Source organism: Mytilus californianus, unplaced genomic scaffold (assembly GCF_021869535.1).
Source record: "Mytilus californianus isolate M0D057914Y unplaced genomic scaffold, xbMytCali1.0.p SCAF_17, whole genome shotgun sequence".
Lineage (NCBI taxonomy): Eukaryota > Metazoa > Mollusca > Bivalvia > Mytilida > Mytilidae > Mytilus > Mytilus californianus.
In genome coordinates, this window is record NW_026262659.1 from 7940952 (window position 1) to 7955638 (window position 14687).

At 33.5% G+C, this 14687-nt stretch overlaps 3 protein-coding genes across 3 annotated transcripts in view; 2 read left to right on the forward strand and 1 right to left on the reverse strand.

The window, feature by feature from the left end:
- LOC127726325 (cyclin-G2-like) overlaps positions 1 to 14687 on the reverse strand; it is a 486290-nt gene that overhangs the window by 429601 nt on the left and 42002 nt on the right. The window lies entirely within an intron of this gene.
- The window catches only part of LOC127726320 (mediator of RNA polymerase II transcription subunit 16-like), a 35019-nt gene continuing 28903 nt past the window's right edge, over positions 8572 to 14687 (forward strand). Inside the window, exon 1 of the mRNA XM_052233643.1 lies at positions 8572 to 8789. Coding sequence (XP_052089603.1) covers positions 8659 to 8789 — 131 coding nt within the window. The 5' untranslated portion in view covers positions 8572 to 8658. The remainder of the gene's footprint in view (positions 8790 to 14687) is intronic.
- LOC127726331 (uncharacterized) lies at positions 11505 to 13619 on the forward strand. Its single transcript, XM_052233657.1, has 2 exons — positions 11505 to 12107; positions 12679 to 13619. The coding sequence occupies exons 1-2, from the start codon at positions 12023 to 12025 to the stop codon at positions 13191 to 13193; spliced, it is 600 nt and encodes a 199-aa protein (XP_052089617.1). The 5' UTR covers positions 11505 to 12022; the 3' UTR covers positions 13194 to 13619.

The following is a 14687-nucleotide window of genomic DNA, read 5'->3' on the forward strand; positions in this document are numbered from 1 at the left end:
AACGCAACACACATTTTGGTGGTTTTTTTTTTACCAAATCATGATTGATCCTCATATAACTACTGTTCATACTTACCATACTTCTTTCTGTTTAGAAAAATGCCATACCTGACTTACCTGAGGTAATTGAACGTAATCGAATTATTGAAGTCGCACGAATTTCTAAAAGCGATATTTGAAACCCGTGAATGATTTTTTTTAAGGTTTTGTCTTCGTGAAGCAATACTTTCAATCCATACCCAAACTCAAATCAGTAAAAACATGTTGCATTTCCATATTGCCGAGACTGAGCAATGAAAATCTGAATCTTGCCATAGGAATATCGAAATCAAGAATACGCGAACTCCCTGTTGATAAACAATTTCACGTTAGAAATTCCTCTTACTGTCGTTACATCAACGGTACAGGCAGATGGGATGTGTTGATGATCACCCATGACCAGATGAATATGTAATGACAGCGTCACGTCAATAAAAAATGACTATGCAACGTCATTTGCGAGACATGCTTACGACCGCAACGTCAATTGCTTATCAATTTGTCGAATGCCATGGCAGACAGATTCATGCCATAAATGTTTCCCATATACTAAAATCAACTGCTGAAAAACATTTAAAGCCCCAAAGTTTAAACCGCAAACTTGCCAAAACACTGTATGGGACAGAGACCAAATCAGAATGTACAACACAGAGCTCAAAACATGGCCAACAGTTCTGGTTGACTTTTTGGTCAATCATTTAGGCTTTGGTTACAGTCAGTCATTGCATTCGACGGTGACGCATTCATTGACAAGGGTAAACCACAGTTTCAGTGCTCACCACATGATTTGAACATCAAACAAGACGTAATGAATTCATCTTATTTCAGACAATGAAGTAATGAATGAAATTTATGTTTATACATTTATTTAACAAGAATTGCATATTTGAGAATGAGAATCAAAATGAATAATCTAGCGTTGCGTTTTAAAAGTCCGTCAGTATAGAATCGCAAATAACGAGTAATTAATAAAAAAAAATCGGACTATACAGTGGCAACACAGACCTCAAACATGGTTGTCAACTTACTCAGAGAGCAATAGCACTTAAAAATCAATGTCAACCAGTATTTACACCATCATCAAATATAACAGACCATGAATTTATTAATATTGCCTTCAAAACGAAAAAGTTAAATAACTAGGATGAGGAAACTGAAATAACTAGAAGAGCGAATTAGCCTGCAGCTGATCATGTTGTACAAGGTAGTTGTGAGGTTGGTGTCGGCTCTACCACCAAATATTTTCATCCAACAAAAACACCAAACTACAAGACCAAAAAGGTTGATCATACCAATGACTTTTCAAGACTGTGTTTCGTCAAATATCCTTGACAGATGTGTCACAGTATGCAATATCACCGAAACCTTAACAATTCAGGACAGTAAAACACCACAATATCACCGAAACCTTAACAATTCAGGAGAGTAAAACACCACAATATCACCAAAACCTTAACAATTCAGGATAGTAAAACACCACAATATCACCAAAACCTTAACAATTCAGGATAGTAAAACACCACAATATCACCAAAGCCTTAACAATTCAGGACAGTAAAACACCACAATATCACCAAAGCCTTAACAATTCAGGATAGTAAAACACCACAATATCACCAAAGCCTTAACAATTCAGGATAGTAAAACACCACAATATCACCAAAGCCTTAAAAATTCAGGACAGTAAAACACCACAATATCACCAAAGCCTTAACAATTCAGGATAGTAAAACACCACAATATCAATACTCTTTTATGCTGCTATACAGTGGAATTACCTCCCTGATAACGTCGTGCATCAAGACTCCATAGAAGCCTTCAAAACCTTGGAATCATCGCCAATAAAGACCGCTACGGCCTTGTCTCATTTCTTTGTATATTGAAAAGTAAACCAATTTTTGGTTCAACTACTTATACAGATACAGAATACCAAAGTTAACTATACAGGAGATGGCATCACTAAATAACTGCAAAACTTAAATCAAACAAAAGCTGCAGGACCACTGGGAAGAAATCAAGCCAAGACCCTAAAAGGAAATATCTACTGAAATATATATATATATGTGCTGATATTTAGATTAATTATGTATATACATATATATACATAATTACTCTAAATATCAGCACAACAATGTTAAATCTGCAAATTTGCGGAAGCAAATTTTTTATCTTCCCTCGCCGGGATTCGAACTCATGCTATTGGGATATCGAGGCAACACCACCTGCACTGTGTCCAGCGCTCTAGACCACTCGGCAACCTTATGTTCGAATCCCGGCGAGGGAAGAACAAAAAATTTGCATAAGCAAATTTACAGATCTAACATTGTTGGGCTGATGTTTAGACGAGTTGTATATACAGAATGTACACAGCCATGTATCACCATCACTGCTGTTGATCCGGTGGATAAATCTGTTGTAGAGTTGTCACTGGTTCAGACGTACTTATAAATATAATTATTTCTGTGACTGTATCTTGCATTAATTTGTAGGATCCTGTACCATAGATATTTCAGCTGATCTGTAACAATTCCATCTTCATGCCTTATATATCATGTACTGTATTACGACGCTAGATTAAAACTGACGAGAAAAGGAAACACCCGGCCACCGAAAGCTTTGTTTTTGTGAAGCCTAGGTGGTCGAGTGGTCTAGCGCGTCGGATACAGTGCAGGCGAATTGGTGTCACGATATCTCAGTAGCATGAGTTCGAATCCCGGCGAGGGAAGAACAAAAAATTTGCGAAAGCAAATTTACAGATCTAACATTGTTGGGCTGATGTTTAGACGAGTTATATATATATATATACTTTACAATAGATGTTTCAGCTGATCTCTAACAATTCCATCTTCATGCCTTTTATATCATGTACTGTATTACGACGCTAGATTAAAACTGACGAGGAAAGGTAACACCCGGCCACCGAAAGCTTTATTATGTGAATCCTAGGAGGTCGTGTGGTCTAGCGCGTCGGATACAGTGCAGGCGGTTTGGTGTCACGATATCTCAGTAGCATGAGTTCGAATCCCGGCGAGGGAAGAACAAAAAATTTGCGAAAGCAAATTTACAGATCTAACATCGTTGGGCTGATGTTTAGAAGAGTTGTATATACAGAATGTACACAGCCATGTATCACCATCACTGCTGGTGATCCGATGGATTAATCTGTTTTAGAGTTGTCATGGTTCAGACGTATATATATATATATATATATATATATATATATATATTGACTATCATATTCTGTAAATCTCTTAACAAAGGAACTGTGTCATGTAAGTGACTGTAAAACTGCCCATTTCTCAACTATATACAAAAAGGTAAAAATACCCCGAAAACTATCCGACAGTCCTATTTGCTTTACTTTATTTGCTGGAACTCCTCAACAGAAAGTTATTAAACAAAAATGAAACATGCAGTTAAAGAAAATATCCTCCATCCTCTCAATATGGTTTTCGCAAAGGTCGCAGCTGTAATACATATTTGCTAGAATTTATTGACGCTGTTATTACTGTAAATTTGGAATCTGGTAAACAAACAGATGTGCGTACTAGTAATCATGTTTAACGTTAGTTATTACTCTTTCACTTGGCATTTCTGTGAGGAACAAAATACAAGAAAAATAGAAAAATTCAAGAACGTGTGCTTTGCTTTATTTATGATGATTATCAAAACTCTTATGGAACACTCCTGCAGATTTTAAACCTTCATTTTCTAAAAACTCGTAGAATACACATAATTTTCCTTTGCTTATTTAAAATCTGCTTTTTATACAAAATTAAAAAAAAACCTCAATTCAAACAATTTCAGGTATACTTTTTGATTTATAGGCCGGGGGGGGGGGGGGGGGTGCAAAACTTGCATTGAGGTTCATGCCCTATCTATCGAGTGTTGTCTGGCCTTTTGCTCTGCTTTTTGTTTGACCTTATTCACAAAGCATCCGTAAAGTTACTGCACCCGTAAACGTTGCGGAATGGTTGCGGAATTAAAACTTTCGTATTCACAAATACAGCAGAGATTTCGCATCAGTAAAAGTTACGGAATATATCCGTTAATATTTGAGAAATTTTAAGGGACGTCATGACTATTCTTAAACCATGTGGAATCGGATACTTGTATAAGCTTCAATTTATTTGCATAAGAAATATGTTTGATGGATTGTCAATAACTGTAATATGGATAACATTTTTGTTTGCTATGGAGATACTGTATATCACCAAGTTATCGGAATAGTTATCGGAATTCCAATGGAGACTAACTGTGCACCACTTATTGCGGACCTGTTTGTGTATTGTAACGAATTACAATTTATGACTAAAATCAGCAAAGACTCATCGAAACAACATCTGATACAAAAATTTAATAACACTTTTAGATATTTGAGTTATATATTGGCTCTCAACAATGACGACTTCTGTATGTACACTAAAGAGATTTATCCTGTTGAACTTATTTCAAATGAAGCTAATACTAACAATGAAAACTGCCTTTTCCTGGATCTTGATATCTGTATCTTTAAAGGGATTTGATTTAAACGAAAGAAATCTCTGTATTACTGAAAAATTGTAACACCAGGGTTTTCAATATACAAACATTATTATTATAGCGTATTTTAAGTGTCACTGCTTAATTATTTTATAAATGCTTTTTAGTTTTGTTAGGAATTTTGTGATATTTCAGTGATTACTTGTACCTCCAAGTCAATGCACATAAAGAATGCCGTATAGGCATTGATCTCGGAGGTTCAGAAATCAAGTATGATATGCTTTCATTATATTTGGATGCCCTTTTATGTATTTGTATTTGCATGAAGCTGTGCGCTTTTTATTTGGTAGTCGATAAAGATCTCATCATAGTTAATGTTTCATTGTTATTGTGCACATATATGCCGACTTAAAATTTAAAAAAAATACGTACCGTTACTTACTTACTGGATGAAAAATCTTAGCTTATCAAAAATGAAATCTGATTATACAACTTCAAAAAAAATATAAAAAAACAAAATCATATGAATGTGTGAATGCTTCACCATCATCATAATATCTGTAAATATAAAATAAGGAGATGTGAAATGAGACTGACAACCGTATGATCCAAAAGAGTCCATAGAACGTGGATTTAATCAATTATGTAAACTTTGGTTTTGAAAAATATCTCTCATTGATTAAACAGTTTGAACTTAGAAGAAGCTTTATAAGGTTACGTATTTCTTCACATAGTTTACAAATAAAACTAGGTAGATATTAAGGCAACCTCCGACACAGCAGAATATTTATACATGTACTTCCAATACTATTGAAGATGAGGCCCATTTTCTTTTTCATTGTACAAAAATTTAATTTTTCTAACATTGCAAACGGTTATTATTAATATTTGAAAATCAAAAACAGTCAAAAACAGTCAAAACTGCCAAAATAATTTAGCTTTTTAGTGTAGAAAATGTTGATTTACTTAAAATATTTGATATACAAAAAACACCTTCCTTAAGATTATTATATACATACATATTTTAAAGTTTTAATGTATTTACTTGAAGTAAGTCAAACACATGATAGTCCTTTAAAACATAGAAATGGAAGATATATATTGAATAATACATTTCTTTTTATTTCTCACGGTAAATGAGAATGTTCGTATATCCTGATGGCATCGTTCCTTGGTGTAAACTGCATTCAACTTACTTATGCTGATACCGTTTATGCTTTTGATACCGGTAAGATAAAGACATTTCCACATATATATATTTAGACGTTACGCACGTGTTTGCGTTAATGCGTCAAAATCCTACACACCACAATGATAAACAACTCTGATAAAAAAAATCATAACAGATAAGCTAAATAATCCTTATATCTTTGGACTCAATATGTAAACCCGTTTCTAAAATTTCTATAAAACTAGATCTCACATTTTAGTAAGAGTTACCAATACAGACAAAACTATTATCAAAACGTCAAAATTTGGCGTGTCAGACGTAACAGACTATACGAATAATAACCTTTACAGGCGTGTTTGTGCTCTTCAAGAGAATGTGAAATTCTCGAGAATTTGTAGGAATGTTCTATGGCATAATACATTTATGATTATATAAGCGAATTTTTGCTGATTGAACGTTCGAACTGATTTTTTTTTGACAAAAATGAATAGTTTTTAAAACGATCAGATATCAGAAAATTTTAATCTATCGGAATTTATGGGATTTTTTAACATACGGTAACATGTTATTTTGTTTTGATAAACGATGCTTAAAAAAGTACATAGATAGATCATTCCAAAACCGGCTTCTTACAACATTCACACAACAAATAAAAACGCAACGGTATTAAGTAAATGTCTTGCAAGAATGTCCAATGTGTTACTTGCGACATCAATGATTAAAATATTAGAGTTCAAGTATATAAGAAAGTGCTTTACCGTAATTGTACTTGAACGCTTTAAAATGATTACATATCTTTCGATAGTTTGCTTACTCGATAAAACCGTCGTTTTAGAATAAATCCAATGTCTTGCAAGTTTGTCCACTCAACGATTTTTTATTAACGTTGTCGGTTCGGGACGCTATTAATGTCTTTTCGAAATCAAATAGAAAGGTTTTCATATTCCTTATTTAAACATCATAATGTATAAACAATTTGATGAATGTTTCTGCAATTGTGTGTTTGTATTTCTTAGATGCTTTTAAAATAAAAAGTACTGTTGAACCTCATCAGTTCTGAGATAAGAGAACAAAACAGAATAAAATAATCTTTGCAAATGATAGAAACGAAGATCACATTAATTATTTTATAAATGAACCTATCTGAATAAAATATATTACAATTTATTAATAGATAAGTAATATGATTATTTTATATCTTAAAACCGTGGAAAAGAATCGCTAAATACTAGTACGCCATTTATATCCACAAACTCCGATACTAATCTGTTTCAATGGCGTGATCAGTGATTTTGAGGAAACGAAGTTTATTGGAGAAAAAAATTTAAAATGTTGACGAGGGAGGGGGGGGGGGGGTTAACGACCTTGACTACCCATTAAAATGTTTTAAACTGTAAGCTATTTAAATACTGACAGGAAGACATTTGCGATATGAACGATGGTCTTATCGAAAACATCGTTGAAAAATACGGTTTTAGCAGAAGATCCAAACTATGATTTTACCTTTTAGAATTAACAGCAAGACCATAAACAACCGAACAAAGTATTTATAAGACTTGCGCTGTTCGTTCGATAGAGTTTGGAAAGTTGTCAAAGGGCTCTATTAAGATATATAATTTCTTTTCAAAATCGTTCGACGTACAATTGAAATGTGTTATTCTGCCATACGTTTCATACGTGCATAGCCGGTTCTAGCCTGGCATCCTGACCCAATCTAATACTTCATCGATGTCGAGCAGTGAGCCAGGATCCCAGGCTAAGCCGGTTCCTGAAAGTAACATCACAACTGTTGTACCTAAAAAGTTTGATTATTATATAAGTCTGCAATTATATAAAATAAATAGAATATGAAATTTATGTTTTTCCACAATTCATATCTTTCAAAATATAATTAAGTTACTAAAATTTGTGAAGTGTTGATTATTTAATCGTGTTTAATTTTTTAGGTATGACTCTATTCACTTGTAACCAAATCTCCACTGCTACATTTAAATAAAAATTGGGGCTTCTTCCTTAGAACGGAAATAAATGGGAAATCATTGAATTTTATTTAACTTTTTGTTTGTTTTAAAAAAAGAAAGAAAAACTTCCTTGATTATTGTTTGAAAACGTCAAATCACGTCATTGCCGACTGAGATCGGCTGAATAATAAACACAACGTGCTGCTGACGCGGGAAGGACTGTAAACATGCTTGAACTTTTGGGCAAGACAACTTTATAAATATCTTTTGTATAACTATTTAGCCGACTATATATATAATCAGCCACACTTGTATGGTGTATTATATAAGCTTAATTAAGCTGCTTAAATATTAACTTAAGACAGTTATATATCACTTGATTTTATCGAATGTTATTTGTTTCATTTTCAAATTATAAGTTTATTGTCATGTCAAATGTTTATACCGGCCCTTTGGGCCCTTTATGAGGGTGTGGATGGGGGTTTACAGAATAGAGAATAATCGGGGGAAAACATATAAAGAATAGAGAAAATGGACCATAAAAATATAGAATAGAGAATAATGAGATGCTAAAATATAATGAATAGAGAATAATGGGCAAAAAGTATAAAGAATAGAGAAAAATGGCCTTAAAAATAAAGAATACAGATTTGAAGGACTCCCCATCCAGACCCTCCTTTATTGTAATAAAATATCCTTCCTTTCTTCCTTCCAGTAAGCAATTTTCAAAATATGTCTGTTTAGCTGACTCTATCGTTTACCATTTGCATACCTGCCGAAAAAATCCTTCAAGTTGTTGGGGTTTGTCACTGACGTGATGATAGACGGTAAAAATGTCTAAAGAAGATTTTCGAACGCGTTTTTTGAATGGTAACCTGTGACTATATTTAGAACGCACTAAAAAAAAACTGTCTGTGTCCTCAGAGTGCTTGATGAAACCTAACTTTTCGTTTTATACAAAAATAATTTATGACATTGAAAAGAGGGAATTGAATTTGGGAAAGGATGGAATTAGTTTATACGGTAGACTGTGATGTTCCTGGCGGAGAGCAAGATTGGATATCAGAGAAAAAGACATGCTGTTCTTTATCACCCCAAAACTTTTTGGCCTTTTCGACCGAGTTAACTGTGAATAGGTGAGATTCTTATAAAAAGATTTTCATATACTGAAACAAAAAAGACATTTACTTTTTATATATTTTGGTCCTGTCATGCCTTAAAACTTGCATCAAATCTCTTGTATTATCCTGTTATCATCCACAGAACAAGAAAGCAAAAAGCTATCATCTTTAAAGATACAATACATGATCGCATATTAAAATCAACAGACAAAGCAATGGTGTTACCAATTCTAACAATCTAACATGGAAGTTGCACAGAAATAACTTTACAAATAAAGCAAATGCATCTAATCTAATTTATCTTTAAACCCTTTGTAGAGGAACCATGTTTTCAAATGTAGAACAGGTGCTCTCTTTATATACAGCATCACTATTGACACTAAGATTTATTAAACATGTTAAAAGAAACAAAAAAACCAACAGCATAAAAACTAAAGAACTTGCTTGCAAAACATATGTCAGACCAACAGTCTGGGACCCTTGGCAGAAACAACAAATACATTAAATCGAAACGATCCAGAGAAGAGCTGCCAGGTATACATTAAATCAATACAGCTACATTTTGTACCCAAGTAGTGTATCATGCTTGAACATCTAAGCTGGCTAGCATTACAACAAAGATGAAATCTTGCATCAGTCACCATGCTCTACAAAATCCAACATCAATTAGTTTCCATCCCAAACAAGCAATACTAAGTACCATCAAAAGAACATATATTTGTACAGCCATTCTCTCCCAAAAATTACCATTTATGTTATTTTTTTCCGGCATTATGTAGGACAATAAGGTTATGGAATTCCTTACCAAACCAGGTAGCCAGTAGCCCAGACATAAAAGCATGGTCTGGTGTAAAATCCTGTATATATTGAGAGAACAAATAAATGTTTTTATCTACATGTATCAGTCAAGGGTATAACTTGAACAAGTTATTACAGAAAATAACAGGCATACTGATATTGTGGGAAGTCTGACAGAGAAAGATTTATCTCCTCCTGTCATGAATTGTGTTGAAATAACACATGTCTGCTCTTGTACAAAGAAAAATACGCCTTTCAGTTATCACAGACATTTTTCGTTGGGAGAAACACAAATTGGCTCTGATACTATCAAATTTACTGCTGTTTTTGTTGTGTTGTTAATATCTCCTGTGATTTTAACATGTTACATTATTATTTGCGCCATTTTCGGTCGAACAACGTAGGCACAGTGATTACCAGTTTGTTGATGATAACTTCTTCTTGAATAAATTTTTGTTAGCGGAATTGATTTAATATTTTTACGTATTTGGGATTATTTTAGCAATTCGTCGATGATACCTTATGATTAAATGGTTATAAATCCATGTTGAAATCACTCGAGATCTTTACAACAAAACAAACAGCAGTAAATTTGAAAGTATCTGACCTGAGTTGCGTTTCTCCCGTGATAATGTCTGTGATAACTAAAAGGCGTTATTACAGACATTTTTTCTTTGTACAATAACAAACATGTGTTAATTCAACACAATTCATGACAGGAGGAGATAACTCTGTCAGAATTCCCACAATAACAGTATGTCTGATATTTTCTGTAATAACTTGTTTAAGTGTACAAAACACCTCCGCAAAATTAATAACAAGAAAAAAGAAAAATGAACTTGTTAGTCCAATTTTAAAATCTGTTCATTGGCTGCCAATAACATTTCGTTGCAAATACAAAGTGTTGCTTTATGTGTTTAAAGCTCTGAAACAGGAAGCACCTGTGTACCTTCAAGAACTAGTTAACATTTACAAGCCAACAAGAACTCTTCGGTCAGAAAACAACATGCTTCTAGTCAAACCAACAGTTAGAACAAAAACAAACGGAGAGAGACGGTTTGATAGAGCGGCCGCCGTTTTATGGAATGACTTGCCGAAAGAACTGCGAAACACGGAATCTGTGAATGCTTTCAAGAAAAACATGAAAACTTATTTATTCAGACAGGCTTTTCCACATAATTAATAATTGGACGGTATTAGACTTTTATTCGATCTCAGTATATATTTTAATGTATCATACTTACTTTTATTGCATTTTTATTTCCCTTGCACTTTTTATTTTTAGACATTTCTCATACTTACTTATCTTTTTATTGCATATTTATTTCCTTTACTCTTTTTATAGTTAGACATAAAGCTATTAGTCCAATTTCTAAATTGAAGCTCTTCTGTTGTTTTTTTTTAATATATATTTTTTTTTACAGCTCTTCTATAAAAGCATGCAAAGCAAACCTTTGATCAACTTGCTTGCTATGTTTGCTTGGATGTTTGCAAACAATAGGTAGGCGGAGTTTCAGTCTGTTTTGTATATACTGGAATTTGATTAGACAATAAAAATTGACATGCAATGAAGTTAATGTTTATTGTCCAATTAAATTCCAGTATATAGTAAACAGACTGAAATAGACTACCTACCTTTTGTTTACAAACATCCAAACAAACATAGCAAGCAAGTTGATCAAAGGTTTGCTTTGCATGCTTTTATAGAAGAGCTGTAAATTTATTTATATTTTAAAATTATTTTTGATGAATAATTTTTAAAGGCAGTGCTTTAATGCCTTTCTAGTTGCCGGGTTAATCCTTCCTTCCGCGATATCCAACTTATCTACGTGGGGGGTCATTAGACTCCAAGTAGATCCGGAAATGTTGAATTCTCTCCTCTTCTTATTGCGATATAAAATGTTTTTTGTTTCATTTCATTTACATTGGGAAATAGAGAAACGATCATTGTGTTTTGTTAGTTTTAAAAACTTTTGATATATTAGTATTTTGCATTATAAGCAGTCAACCGATTGACAAACTAGAATTATTTGAATTCCGTGTGGAAAGAGCTCGGGTTAATTTCGAGTGTTATCTGCAATCTAGATGTTTATAAATCATTTCAGTCGTTGATATAATAATTAAAGGTCGACTGAACATGAATTATATTATACAATTTAAAGCGCATTTCTGTTTATGCACGTGAACCCGTCTAACGTTATTTTCGCAGTTATATAAAGTAGCAAATTATCGTTCCTGAATAGGTGGCGCCGTGGTAGCGGATCCTGTTCCTCTACTTCCGGTTTCTGCACTGCAACTATTTCAGTTATATTTTTAATTAACGATGCCAAGTACTTGTTGTTGTGTACCTGGATGTCATTTAAGAGGAGGACATGCATTTCCAAATGACTTAAAAAGAAGGAAAAGTTGGATCAACGCCATGGCCCATACGCAGATTGGACGAGAACACGATGATATCGTGGAGTCCATCTCAATCAGCTGTTGTTTGCAAGGCACGTTTTACTGAAAAAGACTACGTGCAGGAAACTATTCATGGTAAAACTCTATTTTCCTTGTGAAATATATAGTTATATATGTAATCGCCATGCGAATAAACCAAAGTCTGTTTACAACCGCAATTATCGTTTTAGAATAAAAGGGGGTGGGTAATTCAAGACGTCATAATTTTTTGGATTACGATTCAATGTGATCTGTTTGAGATTTTTTGGTGATTGCTACAATTATAATGATTTCTTACAAGAGGTATATCATACTGAGAATTATTTTAGCAGTAATTATGCTAATGTAGTAATGACAGGAATGCATAAGCTATGCCTCATAGACTTTCTTGAAAAATATCAATGACAATGTTAACAGGAACAAAACAATGACATGCTCTCATCTATATTATAGTTATTTAGGTACAAACAATGTACGTTTGTTGCATAAGTCTCTCATTGTTTGTCCTTTGGATTGACATAACATACATTGAATCAGGCAAACATAGTTTTATCCAGATTGTAATGAATAAATCTAGTTAATATTTCGCCAGGTAGTACAAAGTATACATTGCTAATGGAATTTCATTTAATTATAAAAAAAACTAATGTTTTATAACCTTTTTCAGGGCGCAAACCCACCATACAGAGACTTAAGTCTACTGCAATTCCCAGCCTATTTTCCTGGACCAAGCAAGAGACTGAATCGTCCACAAAAAGAAAAATCAGGGCAGTTTCCTGTGAAAACAAAAGAACTAAACTTGATGAATATTGTAGTAGAAATCTAGAGGAAAGTTTTGATTGTAAAGTTGGTTTTCCTGAAGAAGTCATTCATACTGCAGAAAGGATTTATGACTGTCCACCACCAACTGCCGAGCTAATGTTGAGCTTCACAGATGGAATTACGCAAACACCATCAATGCCTATGTTTTCAGCAGAGAATTTTGAAATGAAGACACGTGACACAGCCATGCATTTTTATACCGGTTTAGAGTTGTATACTAAATTTTTATTTGTTTTGACCACACTTGGTCCAGCAGCACATTGTTTGAGATACATATATTTTCAAATTGATAGGGTGTCAGTTGAAAATCAGTTTTTTTATGACTTTGATGAAATTGAGGCATCATACAACCAACTTTGAACTGTCTAGATTCTAGATTGAATCTAGTGTTAAGAATATTGTGTATACATGGATTGTTTTTATGTCTAAACAGTGGTGTGAGGCTAACACTTGGCCATCTAGTGGTTTAGTCAGGTATTTTTCACCATCCAACTTCAAATTAAAGTTTCCTACGACTTGGATTATTATTGACAGCACAGAATATCCCGTGATAAAACCTAAAGCTCCTAGAGCTCAGGCAACCTTTTCATCAAATAAAAACAGAAACACTGAAAATTCTTGAATGTTCGACACCTGGTGGTTTAGTCAACTATGTCTCTATGTCACATAGAGCGAATTATTGGACTTGGCAAAACATACAAAATTCTAATAAATCCTATGAATGGAACTGAAACAAAACTTTCATCTGAAATAACATTTAGTTGTTTTATGTTGTGTAATTTTAGAACTTGTATTGTGACGCAATGAATTTTGTTCTGATATATATATATTTACAATTACATGCACATGTAAATTGTAATGCATATAAAAATAAGGAGATGTGGTATGATATTCAGTGAGTTTATCAAACTAAAGTGCATAAGAAATGGGTTTAAGCAGTTACAGGTGTTACTGTCACCGTACAATCTCCAACAATGAGAAAAACTCGTACCCTGTAAAAAATTTCAGAGATCTTACAACTAAGTTTTGTTGTCTCACCTTGACTTTGGTGAATTTTTTATATCTGTTGATGTAAATATAAAAAAGAAGATGTGGTATGATTGCCAATGAGACAACTCTCCACACATGCACAAGAGACCAAATGACACAGAAATTAACAGCTATAGGTCACAGTACGGCCTTCAACAATGAGCAAAGCCCATACCGCACAGTCAGCTATAAAAGGCCCAGAAATGACTGTAAAACAATTCAAACAAGAAAACTAACGGCCTATTTTATGTAAAAAAATGAACAAATATAACAAATATGCAACACATAAACAAACGACAACCTCTGAATTACACTTTTATAGGCTCCTGACTTGGGACAGGCACATACATGTACAAACAGAATGTGGCGGGCTTAAACATGTTAGCGGGATCCCAACCCTCCCCTAACCTGGGACAGTGGTGTAACAGTACAATATAAGAAAGAACTATAAAAATCAGTTGAAAGAGGCTAAACTCATCAGATGGATAAATACAAATACAAGTGGACGTGGTCGGGTAGTTGTACATCCAAACAACAAAAAGACACTAAGTACAAATCTGAGAGTACTCGCAGTTACTGACAGCTAGTTCAAAGCCACTAACAACTGATAAAAAAATCTTGCATCTAAGACTAAATAATCAATCCGTAAGCTCCCTTTAGAATTTTATAAATTTTAGATTTTACATTTCTGAGTTATGGGGTTTTATTCATTAAAAAAGGGGGGATTTTCCAGTCTTTGGACAACAACTCAAAAATGCTTTAAGCAGTTCACATGAAACCGTGGTGAATTATTTATAGCTATTGATGTAATCTCCCTATTGATTT